This window comes from Phoca vitulina, unplaced genomic scaffold (genome assembly GCF_004348235.1).
Source record: "Phoca vitulina isolate PV1807 unplaced genomic scaffold, GSC_HSeal_1.0 scaffold176, whole genome shotgun sequence".
In the NCBI taxonomy this organism is placed as follows: Eukaryota; Metazoa; Chordata; class Mammalia; order Carnivora; family Phocidae; genus Phoca; species Phoca vitulina.
This window is the reverse complement of record NW_022589879.1, coordinates 28,334-54,976: the sequence shown is the minus strand read 5'-3', so window position 1 is coordinate 54,976 and position 26,643 is coordinate 28,334. Positions and strand designations below refer to the sequence as shown.

Sequence of the window (26,643 nt, the reverse complement as noted above, 5' to 3'; positions counted from 1 at the left end):
GCCTTCGGCCTAAGTCACGATCCCAGAGTCCTGGGATCAAGCCCCGCATCCGGCTCCTTGTTCAGCAGGGAGCCTGCTTCTCCCTCTCCTCCCCACTTGCGCTCTCTCTCGCTATCTCTCTCTCTCTCTCTCAAATAAATAAATAAAATCTTTAAAAAAAAAAAAAGAAAATACTAAGATTAACTACATCTATTTCTTTTTACTTTTTAAATATGGTTACTAGAAAATTTTAAATTACATATGTAACTCACACTATAATTCTTTTTTTTAAAGAGTTATTTATTTATTTAATTTTTTAAAAATTATTTAAAAAATTTTAATTTCAGGGTAGTTAACATACAGTGCTGTATTAGTTTCAGGTGTACAATATAGCGATCCAGCAGTTCCACACGTTACTCAGTGCTCATCAAAGAAAAGTGCACTCCTGGGGTGCCTGGGTGGCTCGAAGCAGCTGCCTTCGGCTCAGGTCATGATCCCAGAGTCCTGGGATCGAGCCCCACTTCGGGCTCCCTGCTCAGCGGGGAGCCTGCTTCTCCCTCTCCCACTCCCCCGGCTTGTGTTCCCTCTCTCACTGTCTCTCTCTCTGTCAAATAAATAAAATATTAAAAAAAAAGAGAAGTGCACTCCTAATCCCCTTCATCTATTTCACCATCCCCCAAACAAACATCTGTTTGTTCTCTATGGTTAAGAGTCGGTTTTTCATTTGTCTTTTTTTTTTTCTTTGTTCATTTGTCTTGTTTCTTAAATTCCACATATGAGTGAGATCATATGGTATTTGTTTTTCTCTGGCTTATTTCACTTAGCATTATTCTCTCTAGATCCATCCAAGTTGTTGCAAATGGCAAGATTTCATTCTTTTTATGGTTGAATAATATTCCATTATATATATATAATGGAATATTATATATGGAATGTATATATATATAAATCACATCTTCTTTATCCACACTTCAGCTGCTTCCATAGTTTGGCTATAATGCTGCAGTAAACATAGGGATTCATATATCCCTTCGAATTAGTGTTTTCATATTCTTTGGGTAAATACCCAGTAGTGCAGTTACAGGATCAGAGGCTCATTCTATTTTTAATTCTTTGAGGAACCTCCATTCTGTTTTCCACAGTGGTCATACCAGTTGCATTTCCACCAACAGTGCATGAGGATTCCTTTTTCTCCCCAACACTTGTTTCTTATGATTTTGGTTTTAGCCATACTGACAGGATGACTCGCATTATATTTCTATTGGACAGTGCTGTCTAGATGGATAGATAAATGGTATTGTCATTCATACCTGATCAGAAGAATTTACAGGTGGTTTCTCAAGCACTTGTCTGCATAATCCTTTGGGATGGAGACTGGTACACACATCACATCTTCAAAAAAGATTTTTAATCTTCCATTGATAAGTGAGACTCTCTCTTTTTTAAAGATTTTATTTTTAAGTAATCTCTACACCCAATATGGGGCTCAAACTAACAACCCCAAGATCAAGAGTCCCATGTTCCACGGACTGAGTGAGCCAGGTGCCCTGCTAGCTGAGAATCTCTTAGCACAGAAGTATTCTAATAAAATCCAGGAAAACATCATTCAGTTTATTTTTTAAAATTAAGAAAAAAAAATTTTTTTAAGCAGGCTCCAACACAGGGCTTGAAGTCATGACCCTGAGATCAAGATCTGAATGGAGATCAAGAGTCAGACGCTTAACCAACTGAGCCACCCAGGGGCCCTAAACATCATTCAGTTTAAACTTTCATATATATCATCTTAAATTTTTGTGCTTTAACATCTTTTAGGTGGAAAGATTAAAATTATTCTATTCACTTTGGGTCAAAGGATGACCTAGTAATAGGCTTTGTGGAATAAATCCCCAATATCAATTGGCTTTTGTTTATCACCATAAGAATAAAAGTTACGATCTGAAAAAAAAATCCCAGTTTGAATATCTCCTAAATTGAGGAAGCTTATTCTAACTCAAAGTTAGTGACTCATGCTTAGTCTTTTGCTCCTCTCTCTATAAAAATCATTTCCCAGACTGTGCTGATTTATCTAGTATTTTCCACAATCCCAGCCAGTCCATACAATGATTTTATTAAGATCATCAATTATATGCTTTTGCTGCCGTACCTCATGGACACTTACCCGGTGTTGCCTTGGCCTTTCAGCAGTTAGTACGCTGTTGGCCACAGCCTCCTTAAAGTTTTCTTGGTGCCTTGACTTCTGTACTCTCTGGGTTTCTTTGTGGACTAAATCGGAGTTATGCTTATTTGGGTTTCGGTGAATTGACCTTTAAGTTCTAAATTTTCTGGCAACATTTGTTCTTTAGAAGGCATGTTTCAACAAATTTCTTTATGAATGCCCATTTTTCAGAAGTTAGAAGTGATATTTTCTCTATATTTATAAATAAGCTTTTTGGTTGTTAGTTTAGGTTATTCGTTTTTTTTTTTTTTTCTTTGCTGGTGAATGAATATTGAGAGGAATATTATTTCAAAATTGCTATTGTAGGGGCGCCTGGGTAGCTCAGTCGATTAGGCGTCTGCCTTCAGCTCAGGTCATGATCCCAGGGTCCTGGGTTCATCCCCGCCTGCTTCTCCTTCTTCCTCTGCCTGCCGTTCCCCCTGCTTGTGTGCGCGCGCTCTCTCTCTCTCTGCCAAATAAATAAATAAAATCTTTTTTAAAAAATTGCTATTGTAGTTGTGGTTTCTTTCCTCCTCCTTCTTTGTCTTCTTCATCTTCTGTATTTTTTTATCTGTGACTTAGATCCTGTGACAGATCTAAGAGATGGAATTATTCAGATGTGTTTTGTACAGTGGAAAGTGGACAAGTATGCCAAGTTACTCATGGTTTCCTAGTAAATATATTCAACACTAAAACGAGAATAATGTTTTTCATGATATTTTCTGTTATATTCCATTACGAAGTATTTTTCCCTGGATTAAAATTATTTTTGGTACCCACCCATGTTCTAATAAAAATACCAAATATGTGTTGATTTATTATGTGCTAAGCACTTTATAGATATAATTTATTTAATTTTTATAACAAGCTATAAAGTAAGACATTTTATTGTTCCCATTTTACAGATTGGGACACTGATGCTTACTATGTGCTGGGCAATCTTCTTTACATATACATTGTTAGTGCTTTATATATATAAAAAAAGTATATACACACACACACACACACAAAATCTATTTATATGTTATATGTATAGAAATATATTAGATATTTATGTAACATATAAAGTGCTTTATATATATTAACTTTTTAATTCTTATAACAACCCTATGAGGTAGGTACTAATATTACTCTTTTTTATCCAGGAAGAAACTTAGGCACATAAAAGTTCCTTAACTTGCCTGAGTTTATGCTAAAGAGTGAGTGATGGAGACAAGAATTGAAACTGAGCATTCTGATTTTAGAGCCTGAATGCTTAGCTATCACCCTCTATGGCTTCTCTAATCTAGTTTTATCACCACATTCCTTGCTTTCTCTGATATAGTCAGCCACTCATCTATTCTGTCTTCCCCTCAGCCATGCAACATTTAAATCCATCTCTGCTTGAGAGCAGGTATCTGTGCGTGTTATGTATGTAGTAATAACAATTTACCTAGCACTACATATTTTTAAAGAAAACCCTATTGCATTGCTTCTGCATGCCAACTTGAGTCAAATGTTGCATTCCAGAGGCCAGTCTGGTCCGATCCATAACCTTTGGTTTGTGTTAGGACCAGTCTGCCCCAAGGCTTCTCCCGAATAGTTCTCCAGACCTTCCCTCCAAATGGATGCAGGCCCAAGGCTGAAGATTCTTGAGAGAATACTAATTTGATTCTTCAGCTCTTTGCCAGGAATTCTGGCCAACTTTTCTTTCCTGCAACAGATCTGGTTCTTAGTTCTGTTTTATTGGCACTGGCTATAGGCAGCTAACACTAGGTGCCAACTATGGATCCTAAGACTTTGCTACAACAACCATTAGCTGGTTTAAACCCTACAGTAACCCTGTGAGGGGACTATTATTATAGCAAATGTCAAGATGTTGACATTAAGATTGAGAGTATTTGAGTAGTATGCCCAATATCATACAGCTAATGAGTAACAGAATGGGCATTGAACCTTAGATCTTTTATACTTTTTGTGATGCAGCTAATAGAGTGCCTGGCACATAGAAGTAACTCATTATTTTCCTGTATCTTTTTGAAGGGTCACACTGGTTAAATGTACAAGGAGATGACTTAACAAATGTAATTACCAATTAATAGGAGACACCCTTTCTCAGTTTTTTTTTTTTTTTAGGAAAAATGTATGAGATGATCTCAGAGTGTTTTGATAATTAAAGATGGATTTCAGTTATATATACTTTATGTTTTTTGGAGATGGAATTGGAGAATAAATGAGATTTTTTTAAAAGAACTATTTTTGCTCCATTTTTTTTTCCATCACAATTTCCAAGTAACTTTGAATATTGACGCTTGTGAAGAAAAAGGCCTTATTGAAGTCTTGGGCAAATACTGCTATAAGTGGGAGAGGTCTTTAGAGGAATTTAAGGAATGGTGTTGGAAATATCTCTAGTATGCCAAATATAAACTCTTCAGTGAAGCTGAGATTTAAGTAGTTTTCCTACTTTACAGTATTACTAGTTAGTGTTCTGAGTCACGGAGGGAAAGGGGAAAGTTTCTTTTTAAGTTGAAATGAATGCTGTTTCCTATGGGTTAGGTTTTCAGTAAAAAAAAAAAAAAAAAGATGAAAATACGAAGAATTTCCCTTTGGGCATCAGCATGGCCCATGTGAAGTAATGCTGCCGTTACCTGATACAATATCACTGTCTGGGATTTCCTGCCACTTGACCTTCCTTAGTGAATAGGATTCCCCTGAGGTGGTCTAGGATTCTCCCATCGGAATGAGGAGGCCCTGGACAGCATAGTATTTGCCTTCATATAATGGTCCAGTACACCATCATGACCACCCTCTTTAAATTACACATCCCCTCAGTCACTTTGTTGCTTCACTTAATATTTCTCACTATCTGACAGGAATTATACATATACTGACAATGAGACTTTGCAGGCTAATTTAAATGTCAGTTTTTGGGCAACTGACTGAAGATATTATTTATTATAACAAAATAAATAAAAATGGTGATAGAGTCTTTCATGGGTTCGAAGAGATAACTTGGTGGGGAATTGCTGGCCACATCAGTGAGTGTGAAGATCTTAAAGTAACAAATCTGTTAAACAAGTGTGAAGGTCTTAAAGCAACCAGTCTGTGTACACACACACACACACACACACACACACACACAGGAATATTATTCAGTCATCAAAAAGAATGAAATCTTGCCATTTCCAATGATGTGAATGTACCTAGAGGGTATAATGGTAAATGAAATCAATCAGAGAAAGACAAATACCATATGATTTCACTCATATGTGGAATTTAAGAAACAAAACAGATGAACATGGGGAAAGGGAAAAAAAAGAGAGAGAGGGAAGTAAACCATAAGAGACTCTTAACCATAGAGAACAAACTGAGGGTTGTGGGAGGGCAGATGGGTGGGGGATGGGCCAAATGGGTGGTGGGTGTTAAGGAGGGTACTTGTTGTGATGAGCACTGGGTGTTGTACGTAAGTGATGAATCACTAAATTCTATACCTGAAACCAATATTACACTCTATGTTAACTAACTGGAATTTAAATAAAAACTTGAAATAAAAAAAAAGAAATATATACTACAGTGCAAAAAACCCCACCAAGTTTATTTGCATACGGTGCTTAGAACACCGAGTATTAAATGTGGTGGTGTTAAGATCCAAGGTCAGTGGCATATTGCCTTCTGCCACTTACTGCTATGTTCACTGTGGCCACAGAGGGCACTTTTATGGTAGTAAATCAAAGCACTAGGTTTAGAATTTGCTACTTCATTTTGTTATTGTGTAAGTAGCTTGTTTGTAAAAATACCTATTTTTGTCCAAAGCCTGACATAGGGCAGCAGATTATTTCAACTTTCTTTTAGTGACTTGGTATGGACTGGTTGTGGACTTGATCCAAGATTTACATTATATATACATTGTGAAAGTAAAAACTTACTTGAATACTTCCTACATTGCTTTTTTTTTTTTTTTTTTTGGTATTTTGCAAAGCTATTTTCCAGCTTGAGTGAGTATAAAAACAATCATTCAAAACCAAAGTATTGCCGGGGCGCCTGGGTGGCTCAGTTGTTAAGCGTCTGCCTTTGGCTCAGGTCGTGATCCCAGGGTCCTGGGATTGAGCCCCGCATCGAGCCCCGCATCGGGCTCCCTGCTCGGCGGGAAGCCTGCTTCTCCTTCTCCCATTCCCCCACTGCTTGTGTTCCCTCTCTCGTGCTGTCTCTCTCTGTCAGATAAATAAATAAAATCTTTAAAAAAAAAAAAGTCAAAGTATTGCCTATCCTACTACCCTTATGTTTAAACTCATATTAAAGTGTTCTAAACTTGGTTGGATGTACTTAATGTATATTTACTTTATGCAGTGTGAAGTGCTCAGTATTCATGATCTGTAACACAGATTGTGAAAATGTAGTGATTTTCTTTTGTCAAAGTTTATCCTTGCTTTTAAATAATTTTTTTGGAAAGAGTTGAAACTTTCATCCATTCATTCATTTGTTCAACATACATTTATTGAACTTCTGTTATGTGGTATTCATTACCCCTGCCTCAGCCATTGTTATGTAAGTAAAGACTACATGCAGAATCTGGGGGGACACTTCTTAGCTTATTTACTATCTAGTGGTCGAATTATGTTAGAATCTCAAATTCCAAATTTAGCCTCTCTTAGTCATACCTCTGTCCCGGGCTTCATTCTGTGATATGTTCCATGAGAACATGCGACTTAAAATTGTTCCTGCTACGAATGTTAATATCACTTTACGTTACCAAGAAAAGATGCCTAGGCTAAAAGAATAGCATACATGGGATAGAAATAAAGATGAATGCTTTCCAACTAAGAATTTTGTGGTTTCATGTATTGGGAACTTATTTTCATATGGTTCTGTGTAACTATACGCTGTGTGGAGTTTATAAATACCAAAGCAGCTCTGGTTCAACTAAAAGACCACTAGGGAATCAGAACATGAAGACTCAAATCTCAGGCATGTTACTGGCTGGGAGCATAAGCTTATCCAAGGCATCCTCATTCTGAACATCAACTTCCTAATCTTCATGATGAGCATAACAATTCCTGTCCTATGGTGTGGCTGTGAAATAGTGTAGTGGAAAGTTTCCGGTTCTTAAACATTAACTAGAATTTTTTTTAAGTTCTTTTCTATTCCCTGAATTATTTTTCTTTCCTCTGAGATTGTTTCCCACTTTTATGTTTGTTTGTTTTTCAGGTTGTAAACTTTTCTCAAATTTCTGATGATTTTTGGTGGTCCATTTATATTTAAGAATGAGGCATCTGAAAAGTTGACCAGCAATTGTGTGTAAATAGTCAGTGCTGGTCAACTGTCAATCTTTGTTTTAGGATGAGTGGGTGGGAACTGCCTATTACACCACGAACCATAAATGCCACAGTTGTTGGACTGGTGCCCTCCAAACAATTTATTCAGTTTTGTAAGAGAAGAACATTTCCATTTTCAACAGGAAGTAAATGCTTAGCTGCTGGACATTTGGCACATGGGGATAAGTGAGGTTTCAGGGAGTTCGTTGACTCTAAGGGCTACATATTTGCCATTAATACCCACTGTTTTCACCCCGCACCCTTCACTCTTGCTCTAGGTCTTTACAAGGTTCTGTGAGGAAATTAACTCCCAGGAGAAACCCAGGACCCTCCAGTCCTTATTCTTAGACTATACTTTCTGCTTCATCAAAAACAAGGGGATTAAATGAATACAAGCACATTTAATGGTGAGCTTGTCTCCCCACTTCCAACTTTCCTCTCTTACATGGCTCCTAAAATGCTGGCAGCCAAATGTTTATCCCATGGGGGAGATTGAAAGTCTCTGGGGAATCTTATCAGCCCAGGAGGAAAGAGGAAATAATGCTGACAATCAGTGGTTCCCCAACAGAAAGTCCAGCCAGATCACCTAATGTTAAAGTTCACGGTCAACAAGCCCCATATATATGCTAAAGCATCTAGGCAGCTTTTTAGTCCCTTAACCTTAAACATAAGTAGGCTCTCATGAATGACCACACATCTGAGGAAAGCCTCTAACATGAAAGATAGAGAACAAACAGAAAACAAAACAAAACAAAACACAATATTGCCTATGCAGGGAAAAGGAAATAAAACAGAACAAGCAAAATCTTACCATTTAATATCCCAAGAGAGAAAAGATATTGCCTTCCTGAAACAAGGAATATTCAGAGAATAAGTAAGAACTCTTGAAAATTAAAAACATGGTAGAAGAGGGGTGCTTGGGTGGCTCAGTTGGTTAAGCATCTGCCTTCGGCTCAGGCCATGATCCCGGAGTCCTGGGATCGAGCCCCACATCGGGCTCCCTGCTCAGCGGGAGTCTGCTTCCCCCTTTCCCTCTGCCCCTCTCCCCCACTCGTGTGCTCCCACTGTCTCTCTCAAATAAAAAAATAAAATCTTTAAAAAAATGGTAGAAGAAATAGTAAACTTAATAGAAGGGTTGGAATATAAACAAGCTAAATAGCTGGGAAGTAGAGAAAAATGTTAAAAAGATGGAAGACAGGAGAGAAAAGATTAGAAATTTAGAGGGCTAGTCCAGCATGTCCAAGATCAGGATGGTAGGAGTCTGGAGTGGACAAAGTCAATGAAACAAGGCACGAAAATTTCCCAGAATTGAAGGACATGAGATTCTTGATTGAAAGGTCTACCAAATACTTAGAACAACAGATAAAAATAGTTTCGTCCACAGGCACATCATCATGAAAGTTTACTATAGACCAAAGAAAAGATTCTGCAAGCTTTCAGAGGAAAAAAAAAGCCCAAACAGGCTATATGCAAACAGGAATTAGAATGGATTTTTTAAGACATAAAAGTTCCCATGTAACCTTCTTGAAGAATCTCCAAAAGGACGTGATCCATTAAAAGGAAGAAGGAAACCAAGAGAGAAAGGCATAGGATACAGGAAACAGGAGCTCCAAGGTGGGGAAAAGTAGAAGGGTCTTCCCAAGAAGACAGCTGTGTCCTCGCAAGAGGGGAGTCAGTCCAGATGGGTGCAGGTCAGAAGCTCTGGGAGTGGCTTCAAGAAGATGAAATTGGTAGAAAATCAGGCGTGAATGAACATCTTGAGAGATGATTTAATTTGGAGTTGAATTATTGATGAGTTCATATAAAGCTGGATAAATAAAAGAACAAGACATTTAACTCTAGGGGGAAAAGTAATGTAGCAAGGAAAAAAGTAACCATGGTTTACTATGTGGTTCATCTCTGAATATCATACATAGTCACAGTAATACTAATAGTGAATAGTGAATTAACCAAAGGGAAGATATAAACTTATTGGAAGAATGAGAGTGTATCTGTGTTGATGGTGAGATCAAAGAGCTAAATACTCATTCTCCATATGGGAAGTAAGTAGGAAATCACTAAACTAAAAAAAAAAGTCAACAAAAAGGAAGCATGTTATTTAGAACATGAAAGTAAAATATTAAGAGAATTGGCTAACATGAAAGTAAAATATTAAGAGAATTGGCTAACAGATAATTTTTATTAATAAATCTTATGGAACTAGTTGGTACTTTATGTGCATTTGTGGCTTGGATAAACATAAAAACAAAAGAAAAGTTAAATTGTGAAGTAAATGGACTTATACAGTCTTTTGAGGGGAAATCTTGATGGTTCCATGGAAATCACCATCTGAACAAAATAGTCTATTTTGAGTTTTCAGGATATATCAAAAGAATCAAATGTTCTGGGTTATGTATTTTAAAGTTAGGTGCATTCAGGATCAGGATTGTTACATGTCCCATTTATAATTATGAATTGTCCCATTTATAATTATTGACACTCTTTTTGCTAATAAAACTTTTGGCACTTTTGGCATTAAAGTCTCTTTTGTCTGATTTTGATATTGCTTTTAGGTAGCACTTGCTTGGAATACTTTCAGTCTCTTAGCATCATTTTTTAAGTATGCCCTTTTAAATACAATATAGAAAGATTTATGTCTTTATCCGACTAGTGAGATAATCTCTTTAAATATATCTGAAATCATAAGAAATGCATTCTGTTTCTACACATCATGTTGTTGAAGTTCTCTTTGTCTTCCCTGGTTCCAGCTTTTTTTCCCCCTCTGATGCTTTGGAAGCTATAGACTGAATTTCTATTAAGTGGTTAGTTATCCTTAACTCTTTTTAAAAAGAAAGGCCAGTGTGGCGCCTGGGTGCCTCAGTCGGTTAAGCATCCAACTTTTGGTTTTGGCTCAGGTCACGATCTCAGGGTCGTGAGATCGAGCCTTACATCAGGCTCCGCACTCAGCACAGAGTGTGCTTGGAGATTTCTCTCCTTCTCCCTCCCCCTCTGCTCCTCCCGCTGCTCATGCTTACTCATACTCTCACTTTCTCTAAAATAAATAAATAAAGTCTTTAAAAAAAAAAAAAGAAAAGAAAGGCCAGTACATATAGTTTATATTGTAATAATAGAACTTGAAAACTGAATGTGGTTAGGGAGTTGGTGATATTACAAAAAAAAAGGTAGCATGGCGGGGGGGTTGGTGAGGGAAAGGATGGGAAACCCGCAGCTATGAGAGCTGAGCATCAAAAACAGCAAGTGCCAAAACTGTTAGGATGGCCAGCACTGATTCTTCTTTAGAGAACAGTTTTAGAAACTGGACATTTTCTAGAACAAAAAATGACACCTTCAGTTTAAACTTTGAATCAAGCTCTCATAATTTAGATAATTATTCAGCTTTGATGGACACTAGGAGATGCTAAATGTTGTATAAATCCATTAGAAGCCGTAGAATGGAAAAATGTCAGGCAACCAGAAGGACTTCAATTGTCCCATCTTGTCCTAGAGAGAGAACTAGTAGTTTGTCCATCATTATCGCAAAATTACCTACTTAGAAAGCCTGAGGTGGTGTGGGGATGGGCTGGATTAGGGTTTGCTGAAATCACATTTTGGATAGGATGATTAATGTAACTGAAGGAGATCTTTTACTTTGGAGAATAATTTAGCCCTCAACAACTTCTTAGTCTGCCATGACTTTGCAACAGCAGTAGACTTTTAATTCGTAATATAGGTGTGTTTTCATAAAAAGAAAAAATACAGTTTTGAAATCTAGACCCAAAATGGCACTGTGTCCTTCCACTGCATTCTGTGGGTCACAGCAAGTCACAAAGCCATCCCAGAGTCAAAAGGAAGGACAATGGACCTCACCTCTCATTGGGAAAAGTGGCATGTGCATATAGTGAGGGAAGGAATTGGTGGCCATCTTTGGGGGTGGCTATCTAAGCCTAACCAGTTACTTTAATTCACTCAGACTTTTGCATTCCAGCATATGTCCTTGTTTCCCTCCACTACAGCTGATCTCACAAAGGTCTCCAATGGCCTAATTAGGATATATTTACATATATTACTTATACTACATACCATTTACGTGTATCTTACAGTGTGTTACTTATATTTAATTTTTTTATTAGAGAAATTTTCAAACATACAAAAGTAAGCAGAATATTATAATGGATCCCCATATACACATTACCCAGCATTAATGATTATTAACTCAGGACCAGTCCTGTTTCATCTATACCCTGATCCACTTCTCCTTTCTTACTTTATATTGAAGCAAATCCCAAGCACATTATTTCATCCATCTATGTACATTTTTAATGACTGTATGTTATCTACTTACATATTTAGACAATTCTGTTTTTGGACATTTGTGGCTTTTATTTTTATCATTCAAATTATAACACTGCAGGGGCTCCTGGGTGGCTCAGTTGGTTAAGCATCTGCCTTCAGCTCAGGTCATGATCTCAGTGTCCTGGGATCTAGTCCTGCATCTGGCTCCCTGCTCAGTGGGGAACCTGCTTCTCCCTCTCTCTCTGCCGCTCCCCTTGCTTGTGCTCTCTCTCTCTCTGTCAAATAAATAAAATCTTGAAAAAAAATTATAACACTGCAGTCATTACCACATATTTTTAATAAATGAAATACCAACAGCTTTTTCACATCACTTTGACATGTTTTCTTATTTTTATCCTCACAATTTCCTGTACGGTAGGTAGAGCAGTTATATTATCCCTATTTTATACATAAGAATTTTAAAGTGCAATGTCAAGCTGTTGAATAGTAGAGTAAGAATTAGAAACCAGATCTCTTGAATCTACTCTGTTCATTTTAAACTAAACCTTGCTAACTTAAAGTTATTCATAAAACTAATACATGTGTATGGTAGAAATACACTGCTATATAAATATCCATTGAACATCCATTAAGTATTAGATACAATGCTAAACACTCTCCTGTTTAATCTTCATATAAATACTGTGAGATAAATGTTAATCTCTTTTACAAATGAGGAATGGAGACTCAGAAGTTAAATGACTTACTCATCATTACATTGCTCATAAGTAGTGGAATCTGGATTCTGATTTTGGTCTTCTTGCCTCCAACATCAGTACTCTTTCCACTTTTCTCTACATTGGTATTTCAAGGGCTACACTTTAAAAGAAAAGATTTATTTATTGGGGCACCTCAGTGGCTCAATTGGTTAAGCGTCTGCCTTCAGCCCTGGTCATGATCCCAGGACCCTGGGATTGAGCCCCACATTGGGCTCCCTGCTCAGCGGGGAGTCTGCTTCTCTCTCTCCCTCTGCCCCCCACTCATGCTTGCTCTCTCTCTCTCTAGTGCTCTCTCTCTCTCAAATAAATAAACAAATCTTAAAAAAAATCTCAGGGATTCCTGATGGTACCCACTATTTAAAAAAAAAGATTTATTTATTTGAGAGCGAGTGAGCAGGGGGGAGGGGCAGAGGGTGAGGGAGAGAGAATCCCAAACTCCATACTGAGCGCAGAGCCCAATAGGAGGCTTGATCCCACAACCCCGAGACCACGACCTGAGTCAAAACCAAGAGTCAGACGCTTAACCGACTGTGCCATCCAGGTGCCCCTACACTTTTTTTTTAATTAAAAAAGCAAAAATGACTTTCTGAATAGGTGCTTTATTTAACTTGTATTCAAAGTCATATACATATAATGTTTTCTTCCAGCACATTTAGCCTGTTTATATATAAACTTATATCCCAAGTCTTGTGAAATAGTGTATGTGTGTATGTGTGTGTGTGTGTTTGTGTGTGTGTGTTAGGTGTGATGCTTTTTATAATGGAAATAAACTTTTTTTTATAAGGTTATTGCTTGCTACCGAGCTTTTAGAATTTGACTGTATGGCTGGAAATGCAAGGTGTTATGGAAGATATAAAGGGTCCTCACACATGAAGTCCATATTCAAGCAACTTGCAATATAGTTGGGAAAATAATAGAAGGTAGAGAGTCAATGCCATAGGACAGAAGAAAAGTTATTTGGCAGTGGTAAAAATACTATCCTATTCATATATGCATAGTGCTTTATAGATGTAATTTCATTCAGTAATGTATAATATATTGACTACTTACTGCCTATAAAGACCTGTATAGGGTATGTAACAGTGAGGCAAAGAGACAAGGCTTCTGCCCTGTTAACACTAGAAACCAAACTTCAGAAAGAGAAATCTGACCAGATATTTGTATAGTCCTTGCCTTAGTTTGTTCTGCTATAACTAAATGCTATAGACTATGTAACTTCTAAACAGCAGAAGTTTATCATAGTTCTGGAGGCTGGAAATCTGAGATCAAGGTGCCAGCTAAGTCAGGTGAGGGCTCTCTTCGGAGTTGCAGACTTCTCATTGTATCCTCACACATTGTATCCTCACAAAGGAAGGGGCTAGGGAGCATTGTGGGATCTCTTTGATAAGGGCACTAATCCCATTCACGAGGCCCCCTGCCCCCGCCATGACCTCATCACCTCCCAAAGACCTCTCCTCCTAACACCACCACAGTGGGTGTTAGGATTCCAATATGTGAACTTTAGGGGGGACACAAACATTCAGACCATAGCATTCCATCCCTGGCTCCTCAAATTCATGTCCTTCTCATACAAAATACATTCATTCCATCCCAACAGCCCTAAAAGTCTATAAAGTGCAGAGTCTCATCTAAATCAGGTATGGGTGAGACTCAAGGTATGATTCATTCTAAGGAAATCCCTGCCAGCTGTGAATCTATGAAATCAAACAAATTACGTGTTTCTAAAATACAATGGTGGGACAGACCTAGGATAGATATTTTCATTCCAAAAGGGAGACATAGGAGAGAAAGAAGGGGTAACAGGTTCCAAGCAAGTTCAAAACCCCACAAGGCAACTAATGGTAAATCTTAAGGTTTGAGAATAATTTTAACTAGATGTTCAGCCCTCTGGGATGGAGGTCCTACCTTCTGGACCAACTCGGGGGGCAGGGAGTGGGGAGGAAGGGTCTCACCTTCTGGGCCCTCAGGAGCATTTGCAGCCCCATGGCTTTGCAGGGCAGCTCTCATGGGTTGAAGTTGCATGCCGATGGTTCTACCAGTCTGGGATCGCAGGGGTGGCCTCACCCCCATGGCTTCATTAGGAATTGCCCTGGTTGGGGCTCTCTGGTGCCCTTGTGCCAGAGGTGGCCCTGTGCTTGGGTTGTACACCCACAGTTCTGGGTGGCTTCATCTTTCCAAATCTAGATGGAGGTAGCCATGCTCCCATGGCTCTCCTGGGCAGGGGTTGGCCCCCCATGGCTTTGGGCAGCACCACTTTGGTTTGGGTGGAGGTTGTGTGGCTTGTTGAAACTCAGGAAAGTCTCGTCCCAGCCTTGTGAAACTGAGGAGGCAGCTCTAATGAGCTGGAGTCCTTCCTCCTTGTCTTGAAGAATAGCCCAATGTCACAGCCATATAGCTCTAAGATCCCAACCTGTAAAATCCCAAGTCCAACAGCCAGCCTAATTCCTTCCTCTTCAGTTCACACGGACTTTTCCTTCTTCGGTTGCTACCTAACTCTGTGGTTCAAACCCATACTGACCCCTTAATCAAAAGGTGGTTTGGCCACACCCTGTCCTCTCCTGAACAAGCTTTTTCCCATTTCTTCCAATATGGATATGCTGGAAAGTATCCAGATTTTTAGATTCCACTTCCTTTTTGATTAACAATCTATCTTTAAATCATTTCTCTTCTCACATTTTACTATAAGCATTCAAGAAGAATTAGGCCACTCCTTCAACACTTGGCTTAGAAATTTCCTCAGCCAAATATCCAGTTTCATCACTCACAAGTTCTACCTTCCACAAAACCCCAAGAGGAGAATCCAATTCAGCAAAGCTGTTTGCTGCTTTATAACAAGGATCACCTTTCCTCTCATTTCCAATAACATGTTCCTCATTTCCATCTGAGACCTCATCAGAATGGCCTTTACCATCCATCATATTTCTACTAACACTGTTCACAACCACTTAGATACTCTCTAAGAAGACTGAGGCTTTCTCTATAGTTTTCTTTGCTGTTTGCCTTCTGAGTTCTCACCAGAATTGCTTTAAATGGTCCGTTCATGGCAATGTAGGCTTTTTCTACCATGCACCCAAAATTCTTCCAGCTTCTACCAGTTACTCAATTCCAAAGCCACTTCCACATTTTTAGGTATTTGTGACATTGGCACTCCAGTCTCAGTGTCCAATTTCTGCCTTGGTCCATTTGTGCTGCTATAACAAAATATGACAGACCGTGTAGCTTATGAACAATAGAAACTATTTCTCACAATTCTGGAGGCTGGAAGTCTGAGATCAGGGTGCCAGCAAGGTCAGGTTCTGGGTCTTAAACTTTTTGTATTTTCACTTGGCAGAAGAGGCTAGGGAGCTCTGTGGGATCTCTATTATAAAAGCACTAATCCCATTCATGAGAGTCCCACCCTCAGGACTTAATCACCATCACATTGGGCGTTAAGATTCCAATGTGAATGTGGGGGGGTGGCGCACAAACATGCAGACCATAGCAATCTTCTTAAGAAACTGTTCAGTCTTTTTTTTTTTAAAGATTTTATTTATTTGACAGAGAGAGACACAGCGAGAGAGAGAGAGAGAGAGAGAGAGAGGCGCCGCCATTCAGTCCTTTTTAAGACTTTAATTTTTTAAGAGCAGTTTAGGGTTCACAAAAAAGTTGGGTGGGGGGTGCCTGGGTGGCTCAGTCGTTAAGCATCTACCTTCGGCTCAGGTCATGATCCCGGGGTCCTGGGATCGAGCCCCGCATCGGGCTCCCTGCTCCGTGCTTCTCCCTCTCCCACTCCCCCTGCTTGTGTTCCCTCTCTCACTGTGTCTCTCTCTGTCAAATAAATAAATAAAATCTTAAAAAAAAAAAAAAAGTTGGGTGGTACAGAAATCTCTCATATATTCCCTGCCCCTACACATGCATAACCTCCCTCATTACCAACATCCCCCACTAGAGTAGTACGTTTGTTACAACTGATGAATCTACACTGACACATTATAAAAACCCAAAGTCTGTAGTTTCACTCTTGGTTTACATTCCATGGATTTGGACAAATGTATAGTGACATGTATCCATCATTATGATATCATACAGAGTACTTTCACTGCCCTGAAAAGCTTCTGTGCCCTGTTTATTTATCCCCCACCTCAGCTGGAATCATACAATATGCAGTCTTTTCCAATTGGCTTCTTTCACTTAATATATGCATTTAAGTTTCCTCCATGTCTTTTCATGGCTTCATAGCTCATTCCCTTTTAGTGCCAAATAATATGTCATTGTCTGGATGTACCATGGTTTATTTATCCATTCACCTACTGAAGGACATCTTGATTGCTTCCAAGTTTTGGCAATTATGAATAAAGCTGATGTGAACATCTATCTGTATGCAGTTTTGTGTTGACATAAGTTTTTAACTCCTTTGGATAAATACCAAGGAGCGTGATTGCTAGATTGTATGGTAAGAGTATGTTTAGTTTTTTAAGAAATTGCGAAACTGTCTTCCAAACTTGCTGTAACATTTTGCATTCCCATGAGCAATGAATGAAAGTTCCTGTTTTTCCATGTCCTCGCCAGCATTTGGTGTTGTCAATGTTCTGGATTTTGGCCATTGTAATAGGTGTGACAGTAGTCTTTTTTTTCACCAGCACAATTTTACAAATCAACAACTTGTTTGTGGATTTTCCTGGCAACCTCAACAATATTCAAAATTGAGGTTAAGGCTCCACAAGTGCAAAATTTTCCCTAGTAACATAAAGTAGTTACATTGTAGAGGTGACAATTATCAGCATATTGCCAGTAGTGGAAGAATGTAGTGTTGGGATGTGCCTGCCAGTTGGTTTTTTTGGTTTAAAGACTATCCTACACAGGAGATAGTGCTTGTCCAACGGCTTTTACGTAGTGCCGCAGTCCATACAGTAACTCAATAAAATGCTTTTAGACAACAGTACTGGCTTATTAAACATTTGAAATATTTTCACAAAAATTAAAGATGATATGGGGTCCAGAGAATACACTTAGGAAATATCTGTTTATACACCCAAATATTTGAAACCTCTTTTAGAAGCTAGATCCCTTCAATAAATGGTCTTAAAAATCTGTGTGGACAAACAGTTAAACTACCATATATGGTGGCAATGGAATGTTTTACTTTTGTTATCCAATAGAAATATAATATGAGACACATATGTAATTTAAAATTTTCTATTAAACAAAATAAAATGAAAAATAATTTTATATTTAATGCAACATATTGAAAATATTTCAATGCGAGTCAATATAAAAATTACTGAGTTTATACTTTTCATATTAGGTTTTCAAATAATAGATGTATTAATGAGTTAAGTGTGTATTTTACACTTACATATCTCAATTCACACTTCAAGTGGATCCACATTTCAAGTGCTTTTGCACAGCACAATTCTATTATCCCTCAGCCTTCAGTCATTTTCTGAACCATTTGGAGGTAAGAAAACCAGTGTACTGTTGAAATAATGAATGCCCTGAGCCAGTGCACATCATTACTATCATCTTTCTGGGAGTTGGTCCATTAAAAGTAATAGCCATACCTGAACAGCAGCCTTCTCCTACTTGCTGAGGATTATTACACATTGTCTCTTGAATAAGATGTGCAAATGGTTTTGAATTAAATACAACTCTTCCTTCAGAATCCTCTGCATTCTCTGCAAGAACTCCAGTTTATTTGAGGCCAGTTGCTGGCTGAATGTCTTCAGATAACTTCCAAATCACACTTCGATCTGCACACTTCTCAGACTTGGCAGAGAAGGCTGTATTTCAGACTCTATCCTTGACAATTTCTCTTTCCAAAGTCAGGTATGGGAGGTTGCCATGTTATGGTGTGGCCCAGATAGAAAGGTTGTGATAAAGCCCTAGTAAACAACAGGTACACTGAATTGTCAATGACAGCAAATGTAGCGGGACGTGCAAGAACCAGTTGTAGTTGTCGCCATGCTTTTCAAAGACATGTTTCTAAGTTGTCCTCATCTGTAACCACAGATTTTTAGTACTGTAGGGCTCTGCTTGGTCACTGTGTTTGGTCCAAGTCTCTTTCCGCAACAGCCTAGTAATGCTCGTCTTGGATTCTCCAAGGCTGATAGAATCAACACAGCTACTGTTATTAAGATCCGTGCGTTGCACTACTGAAATGTTTAAGAAATCTTTTCTGTTTGGCGGGCAAAGGTGATGGTGATCATGGTTGTTAACCTCTGGTGAATGTTAATTGGCCACATAGTTATCAAAACAGAGTAAACGCTCCCAAGCACTATACTGGTAAAAAAAAAAAAAAAATACCAACCATGGTGGGAAACCCCCCATCAAGCGTTAGGTCAGCGCGCGGATCAAACGCCGCGTGGAGTCGGTCCCTGCCGCCCACTCAGTGCGGAGCTATGGCCGCCCTCCCAGCTGGGCCGCTCTAGCTGCCGGAGGCCGCTTCTCTGTGGTTTCGAAAAGGGGGCGGGACTGGAGCCGGTGTGTCAGTCGTTGGGGTGGGACCCCGGATGCTCCTGAGTATAAGGTGAGGTGGAAGCTGTGGAACAATAACCAGCAATGAAACTGAAAATGAGCAAAGATCGGGCGACTGACGCTCAGGGGCTGACCATATTTCAACACTCAGAAAAAAGAATTTAGAATTGAGGTTTACATCACACTTGTGTATTCAGTACCTGGTACACATCTCTTACGTAATTTACATCGGGTCCTTTTTAAGGCTTTTCTTTTTTGTACTTACAATCGTCATTTTAGTATTTTACTTTAAATCTCCAAACTTTTTGGGCAACAAAAAATTGAAGTCCCATTAAAATATTATTCAAAAGTAAAAAAAAGTCTCCAAACTTTTTATTCTCTACAGAACTTAAAAAACAAAACAAAACAAAAACCGAGATATTTTTTGATTCTTTGTGCCGTACGCATTTGTGGACGTGTGTGTGTGTTAAATCAGAATCTCTTCTGTACTTTACTACAATGTATGATAAGAATTAAAACTACCCAGAGCTTTAAGGGGCGCCTGGGTGGCTCAGTCGTTAAGTGTCTGCCTTCGGCTCAGGTCTTGATCCCAGGGTCCTGCATGGAGCCCCGCATCGAGCCCCGCATCGGGCTCCTTGCTCGGCGGGAAGCCTGCTTCTCCCTCTCCCAGAAAAACTACCCAGAGTTTAAACATACCACCTATGGAGCTTATGAGAATACCCATTTTCTGATATCATTGTGACTTTTTGATCAACAAATTAAATATGACATTTGAGGTCTTACTATTCTTAATATGTGTTGACCAGTAATTTATAGTTCAATGAAGAAAATTCTATGGATGAGTACTCATGTAGTATATATTACATTGTACTAGAAGTATGAAACCTTTGGTATGTTATTTGATCAATTTTTAAATATGCACTGAAAGCCTTTAATGTGATAAATTGTATGTAATTCATATCCATTAAACTACTTTAAATATCCTTAAAGAATTTGATGGCATTGCAAGAATTTTCAGTCGTTTTCATATGTGAAATATGAACTTTTATATTTTCTCTGTTTTTCCTCACTTTATAGATGCAACAGCTTGAGAGACAAGTTATTGATGCTGAACGTCAAGCAGAAAAAGCTTTTCAACAGGTAGAGTATAATTCTAGTTAAAAAATTTTTTTTCTCAGGTGCCTGGATGGCTCAGTTGGTTAAAGGTCTGACCTGCTCAGGTCATGATCTTGGGGTTCTGAGATCAAGCCCCAAGAGGGTCTCTGCACTTGGCGAGGAGTCTGCTTCTCCCTCTCCCTCTGCCCCTCCCCCCACTCATGTTCACTCTCTCTCTCTCAAATAAATAAAATCTTAAAAATCTTTTTTTCTCTCTACCAATATAAACCTTGTTTTGCCCAAAACAATCCTCAAAATAGTCTTCAACCCTTCTCTACATCCTATCACTTTGACTATTCTGTGAGCTGGATCCATAGAGAAAATGGAGAATCTAACTTTATTTTGCCCTTAACAGATTTCCAAAAGATGAAAATGCTTCCATTAGAAGGTTTTATCTTCTGAAAAAATCAAATATGATTTTTATGGCAATTCTAACCATAATGATTTTTAAATATAAATATGTTCAAAGCAGTGTCTTTCATAGAAATAAAGAGTTGGAAATAATATGAATGCCGTATTATAAGAGAATGAATAAGTGAACTATATTTATTCCATGAAATATTAAACAATCATTAAAAATAATTATTACAAAAGACATGCTAATATAGAAAAATGCTTAGAGTTATATCAGGAAAACTATATACAAAAACTTATACTTAGTATTAATAGGCATGTGGGAGAAAAGTCAAAGCTTTGATAAGTCACTTAACTCAATCTGGGCCTTGCCAACATTAAAATGAGTGTTTTTGGATGAGCCTACCAGCCTCAAAGTTTGTCTAAAGATCCTCAATCCATAGCTTCACATTTTATGAAAAGATCTTTGTCACATTCAGGCAAGTCAGGATTTTCAAAATTATCATTTTTTCTAAGAAATGTATATTAAATTTCCTATACTTGCTCTAAATTTGTCATGTTTCTTCTCTTCAACTTAAGTACTACCAAATCTTGTTTTCACCTAACAGACTTAATCTTATACATTAGATTGATTTAGTGGCCTGATAAATTTCCAAACAAACCCAATCTAACCTAATCCTTGATTTTCTTTCTTTTTTTTTTTTTTAAGATTTCATTTATTTGAGAGACAGAGACAGCGAGAGAGGGAACACAAGCAGAGGGAATGGGAGAGGGAGAAGCAGTCTTCCCGCCGAGCAAGGAGCCCGATGCGGGGCTCAGTCCCGGACTCTGGGATCATGACCTGAGCCGAAGGCAGACGATTAACAACTGAGCCACCCAGGCGCCCCAAATCCTTGATTTTCTTAATTATACTTAAAAGAAATTCCTAAAATTTTATTATGCCATATTTCAACCAGTGCAAGAGTAGAGAAAATAGTATAATGAACCCCCATAATCAGCTTTAACAATTAGTCAATTCAAGGCTAATCAATACCTTCATCCACTTTATTCTTCTCCACCCCCACACCAGGTTATTTTGAAACAGATTCTAGACATCGTATCATTTCACCCATGAGTATTTCAGCAACTAATCTGAAAATAAAGATTTAAAAATCATAACTATAGTACCATCATCACACCAGTAATTCTTTAAAACCTCAAATTTAGGTATTGGTACAAGTTCGAGTAGTAATGGTAAAGAAAGACTCCCATGTTTATGTCCCTCTTTGCCATTATATTCTAAATGTCTTCATCTTTGTCTATTGTGGGCTCTGTATGTATGTCCCTGTTTAGTCCCATACCTAGCAGCACACATTCAGCAGTTTGTCTACCTTTCTCTCTTATCTCTCTCTTTATCTTTCCCTTTCTGACTTTGGCCTTCCCCGGTGACATCTCCCTTTACCTCTGTACCCATGGTTATCTCTCTCTCTGTTCTTCCCCATCTTTCCTTTCCCTTTCTTTCTTTCCTTTAATGCCTCATAGTATAGGAAAAAAAGAAAGAAACTAAGGATGGTTTTGTTTTGCCTTTTCTTAAATTAAAATTCTTTATATGTGCAGCATATGTTTAGCTCTGAAAATTAAATTAGTATGTGTTTCCTATTTGTGATTTTCAGGGTTTTCTTCTGTGATTCACTAGATCTTAAGAACAAACAAACAAACAAAAATCCCCATTCCCAGTTCAAGGGAAGCAAGCCATGACCATTTGTAGCCATTAGGGTCCTACCACTGATCTTGATAAGCTAACGGGAAGAATTTCTTATTTGAGGTTGTTCTTTGAGGATATCAGGTGTAAAGTTATTTAATTCTGTGTGCTACATTTTAAAACAAAAAGATACCATGATTGGCTAAATGACCTTAAATCAAACCCTCCTCCCATAAAGAGTGAGTGAAAATTACAAATCTCCCCAAATTTCTATATAATTTAGCAAATCGGTAGATACTTGTTTTTGTCACAACACTTTAAATTTATTCAGTGCCTATTTGGTTATGCTTCAGAAGGGATTTCTTTTCCTTACATAATGATACATTATATTACATTATATATCATATTATTGTACATTATACATATTATACATTATATATTATACATTATATACATTACATATTATTCACCATATTACGTACATAATGATTCTAAGTTTACAGGAAATATAAAGAGAGCAAATGAATTCTCATGTACCGATTATATTACCTTCTTTTGGCCTTCACATGACTAAGTAAATGTTATTAACATAGAGTAACCACATCCTTTGCTATCTTTAACAGTTTCCATGGGACTGTGCCCTATCTGCTGTTTATGTTGTTTAAATTCAGCATGTCCTTTGTCATTGAGTCATATCCTAATACCAGACTGTATTTATATTAACCAAAAAGGAACATTTCACCACTAAAAGCAGTAGTCAGCTGAAACTAACTCAACTCTGCACTTTAACTTTCTTCATTTTTCCCCTTGTTTTTAATGAGTGGCATTATCTTACCTGTACAACCATTAAATAAGTTGGCTGTAGAAAAGAAATCATATATTTTTCCAGAGAAATCTTGGCAATCATTATACTGTAGTACATTTTTATTGTAGTTCTTCTAAGTTTGGAAAGCAGTACATGCACATCAATCCCATATTACTTATGAGTATTCCTGTGAGACAGAAAAGCAGCAAATTGCACATGTGGGAGATACTGATACACAGGATTCATTCTTAAGTATATGATTAGGTGTATATTCCAATCTATTACATTAATTTATGCTAACCAGGGACACCGGGTGGCTCAGTCGGTTAAGCATCTGCCTTGGCTCAGGTCATGATCCTAGGGTCCTGGAATCGAGTCTTGCATAAGGCTCCTTGCTCAGCAGGGAGCCTGCTTCTCCCTCTGCCTACCACTCCCACTGCTTGTTCACTCTCTCTCTCTCTTTCTCTGACAAATGAATAAAATCTTTAATTTATGCTAACGAAAAAGGGGTACAATAATATCCCCTATAGAAATTTGTGTTTTCATCCCGTCCTTCTAGTCTCAATCTCTTGCCTGTGTTTGATGCAGATTTGGTAGGATTTTAAAGTTCTCTCTGACCATTCTAATATGTGGACTAATCTGCCATCTCTGTGAAGTTGGTACTTAGATTCCAAGTCACTTGTAGTTCTTAGTAAGTGACAACTACTCAGTCATGCTATTATCCAGGACCTTGTAATGATTTACTTCATTACATGGAAACATACTTTATCCAGTGCAATTCGTTTTAGAAACTTCAGTGAGAATGCTTCTGGCCTTACTGCATAAATTCTGGAGCACTATTTCCAAAATAATTGTGTTTAAGATGTGATAGAATAATTAATTAATTTGCAGTAAATTTTATTTTAGTATTTTTTTCAAAGATTTTATTCATTTAGTTGGCAGAGAGACAACAAGAGAGGGAACACGAGCAGGGGGAGGGGCAAAGGGAGAGGGAGAAGCAAGCTCCCCGCTGAGCAAGGAGCCCAATAACTGGTAAATGGTCTGGGATTCAAAAGGGTATTTTGAATATCCTTATAATTCCTTTCTTCATTCTATTTTGGAATGATCAGGTATTTTTGTCATGCCATTGCAACATATATAGGGAAATAGAAACTTTCAAACAGCCCCCCCTTGAAAATATAATCACATCTTAATTACCTGTAGTGGAGTAGTGAGGGATGAGGTTAAAAATAGGAATAGTGTGGGCAGGAAAATGGAAAACAGCATTGGGAGTTGTGTCAGAGTCCCCAAGACTACCCTGAAGGTTTGATGATTCCCCAGAAGGACTCAGAACTCAGAAAAACTGTTATACTCACGGTTATGGTTTATTACAGTGAAAGGTTACAGATTAAAATCAGCAAAGGAAAAATGCACATGGAGCAGAGTCCAGGAGAAACCAGGTATGAGCTTCTAGTTGTCCTCTTGCGCTGGAGTTACACAGGGATGCACTTAATTCTCCCATCAACAATATGTGACAACATACAAAGTATTGCTGACTAGGGAAGTTCCCCTGAGCCTTGGTGTCCAGAATTTTTATTGGCAGGGGGTTGGGGTGTTGGTGTCAGTCTTGTAGGCATGGAATGCATTGTGACTGACCTTAGCTACTCAGTCTCCAGCCTTGCACAGGTCAAACTGATACAGTGTGGCCCAGGACCCTAGGTGAAGGGAAAAAAAAAAAAAAAGAGAGAGGCATTCACCATAAATCATATTATTGGCATTAACTATCTGGTGTGGCCTAATATCTCAAGTATATAGAGTCTTATCAGGCAGGATATTACAAGGGCTCAGAGGTTATTTTTTTCCAGGAGCTAGGCAAATGCCAGTTCTTTTTTTGGAATGTGCAGGGTTTGAGCACCCCAAGTCTGCTGAGTTAATCCTTTACTACAGAATAGCTTAGGGACCTCAGAAGCAATAAAGGTTTTGGGGAAATGATTGAGGTTCATGGATGCAACCAGAGGCTCTCCTAGAAGAAAAGGAGAAAGGTAACCTAAAAGTGCAAAGCATTCTTCACCAGAGGATGTCCATATATAGGTAATCGCAAGGGTTTCTTTAACAAGCAATTTGAATTTGTAGGTGTTTGTTATTGGTCAGTCTCTGAGTAGCTGAAATTCTCATATGGTTCAGGTTAAGTGACAGGAGAAAGAACTGGGCTGTTTTCTGTGTACTTGTAGTGAGATATTTTTAAAGGCTGCTTGGTGTTTCTGTAGGCTTCTTATCTTTTCTGTAGACCTATTATTCATACAAATTACGAAGGAAGGCTGGTGGATCCTGTGGAACTTGGTCCTAACAGGACCAATTGGCAAATAGATTGCCCATCACTACTTTGTGATCTCTCTTCCTAAGAGATTTTGCCATTTTTGCCAGTATTTTTCTTGCTTGGGGAAGTTTTGTTTAGCTAAAAGTAATGGTCAAATTAAATAGTTGTATATGGCAAAGATGCATCTAAGGAGCTCTGACTGTGGCATCCATTCATAAAATGAGAATACCTTTTAAATGGAATATATATATATATATTTTTAAAGATTTTATTTATTTATTTGACAGAGAGAGACACAGCGAGAGAGGGAACACAAGCAGGGGGAGTGGGAGAGGGAGAAGCAGGCTTGCCACGGAGCAGGGAGCCCAACGCGGGGCTCGATGTGGGGCTCGATCCGAGGACCCTGAGATCATGACCTGAGCCGAAGGCAGACGCTTAACGACTGAGCCACCCAGGCGCCCCTAAATGGAATATATTTTTAAGGGGATAAGAGTACTCCCAAATCAGGGGCACCTGGCTGGCTCAGCAGCAACTTTTATGCCTTTTAGACAACAGCAACTTTTGACCTTTTAGACAGCAGCAACTTTTATACCTTTTAGACAAAAAAACAATACATTTGTGAAGAATTGACAAGACAAAGGGGTTTGGGCTTGGGGTAGTAAATTAGTGAAGAAGTAACAAGGTTTGTTTATATAGCCTTCTCAGCCCTAAATTTCCTATCTCTGATGATAAGGATGCCTTCTTCCTTCCTGGTACAGGAGGGGGATTTATTTCCAGTCTTCAGGGGAACAAAAGAGGGTCAGAGTATTCTTACACCAGCTGTTTCTTAGGTAACTTAAATTCAGAATAATCAGTATGCTGAAGTGGCATATTTTGGAGTGGCACAGTCTGCTCCCCTACAGGTCTGTCATCTGTTACTCTGTCCCTGAAGAACTACCATTTTGAACTTGGTCTCTGCCCTTCTTTCTCTGCTTCCACAGCTACAGAATGTCCTGTGTGGAACTGGCTGAGCCATCTTAAGAATGATCCTTGGTATTTATTGTCCAGCCCTCTGTCCTCCTCTGGCTGTTTTTCATGGTAGTATTTCTGATGGAGACCTTTGTCCTTGACTTCTTGGTCTGCCATTCCTGCAGAAAACCCACTATATTATGTTAAAAAATATAAATCTTAAGATAACTTAAAATTATCATTTGGATAATGGAATGCAGGATTTTTCTCCTACTTTTAAAATCTACTTTTATTTTTATAGTTTTCAGACATTTATGTGGTATTTCGGTAGGACACTTTGGCATCTGAGTTGAATTTACATTTCTCTGGTGAACCCACAGATGACAGCTTGTATTCATGGTTAAAAAAACAAAACCAAACTAACCTTAACACCCTCCTTCCAGAAAGCCTCATTAGT

General features: G+C 38.3%; 1 protein-coding gene and 1 pseudogene across 4 annotated transcripts in view; one reads left to right on the top strand and one right to left on the bottom strand.

The window, feature by feature from the left end:
* Positions 1–26,643, top strand: part of LOC116629020 (pleckstrin homology domain-containing family H member 2-like) — a 54,517-nt gene that overhangs the window by 7,560 nt on the left and 20,314 nt on the right. For all 4 annotated transcript variants that reach the window (XR_004298693.1, XM_032399309.1, XM_032399308.1 and 1 more), the window contains exon 3: positions 20,025–20,087. Coding sequence is in view for 3 of the 4 variants with exons in the window: in XM_032399309.1 (XP_032255200.1) it covers positions 20,025–20,087 (63 nt within the window). In the remaining variant the exon portion in view is untranslated. The remainder of the gene's footprint in view (positions 1–20,024; positions 20,088–26,643) is intronic.
* Positions 17,906–19,684, bottom strand: LOC116629019 (annotated as a pseudogene).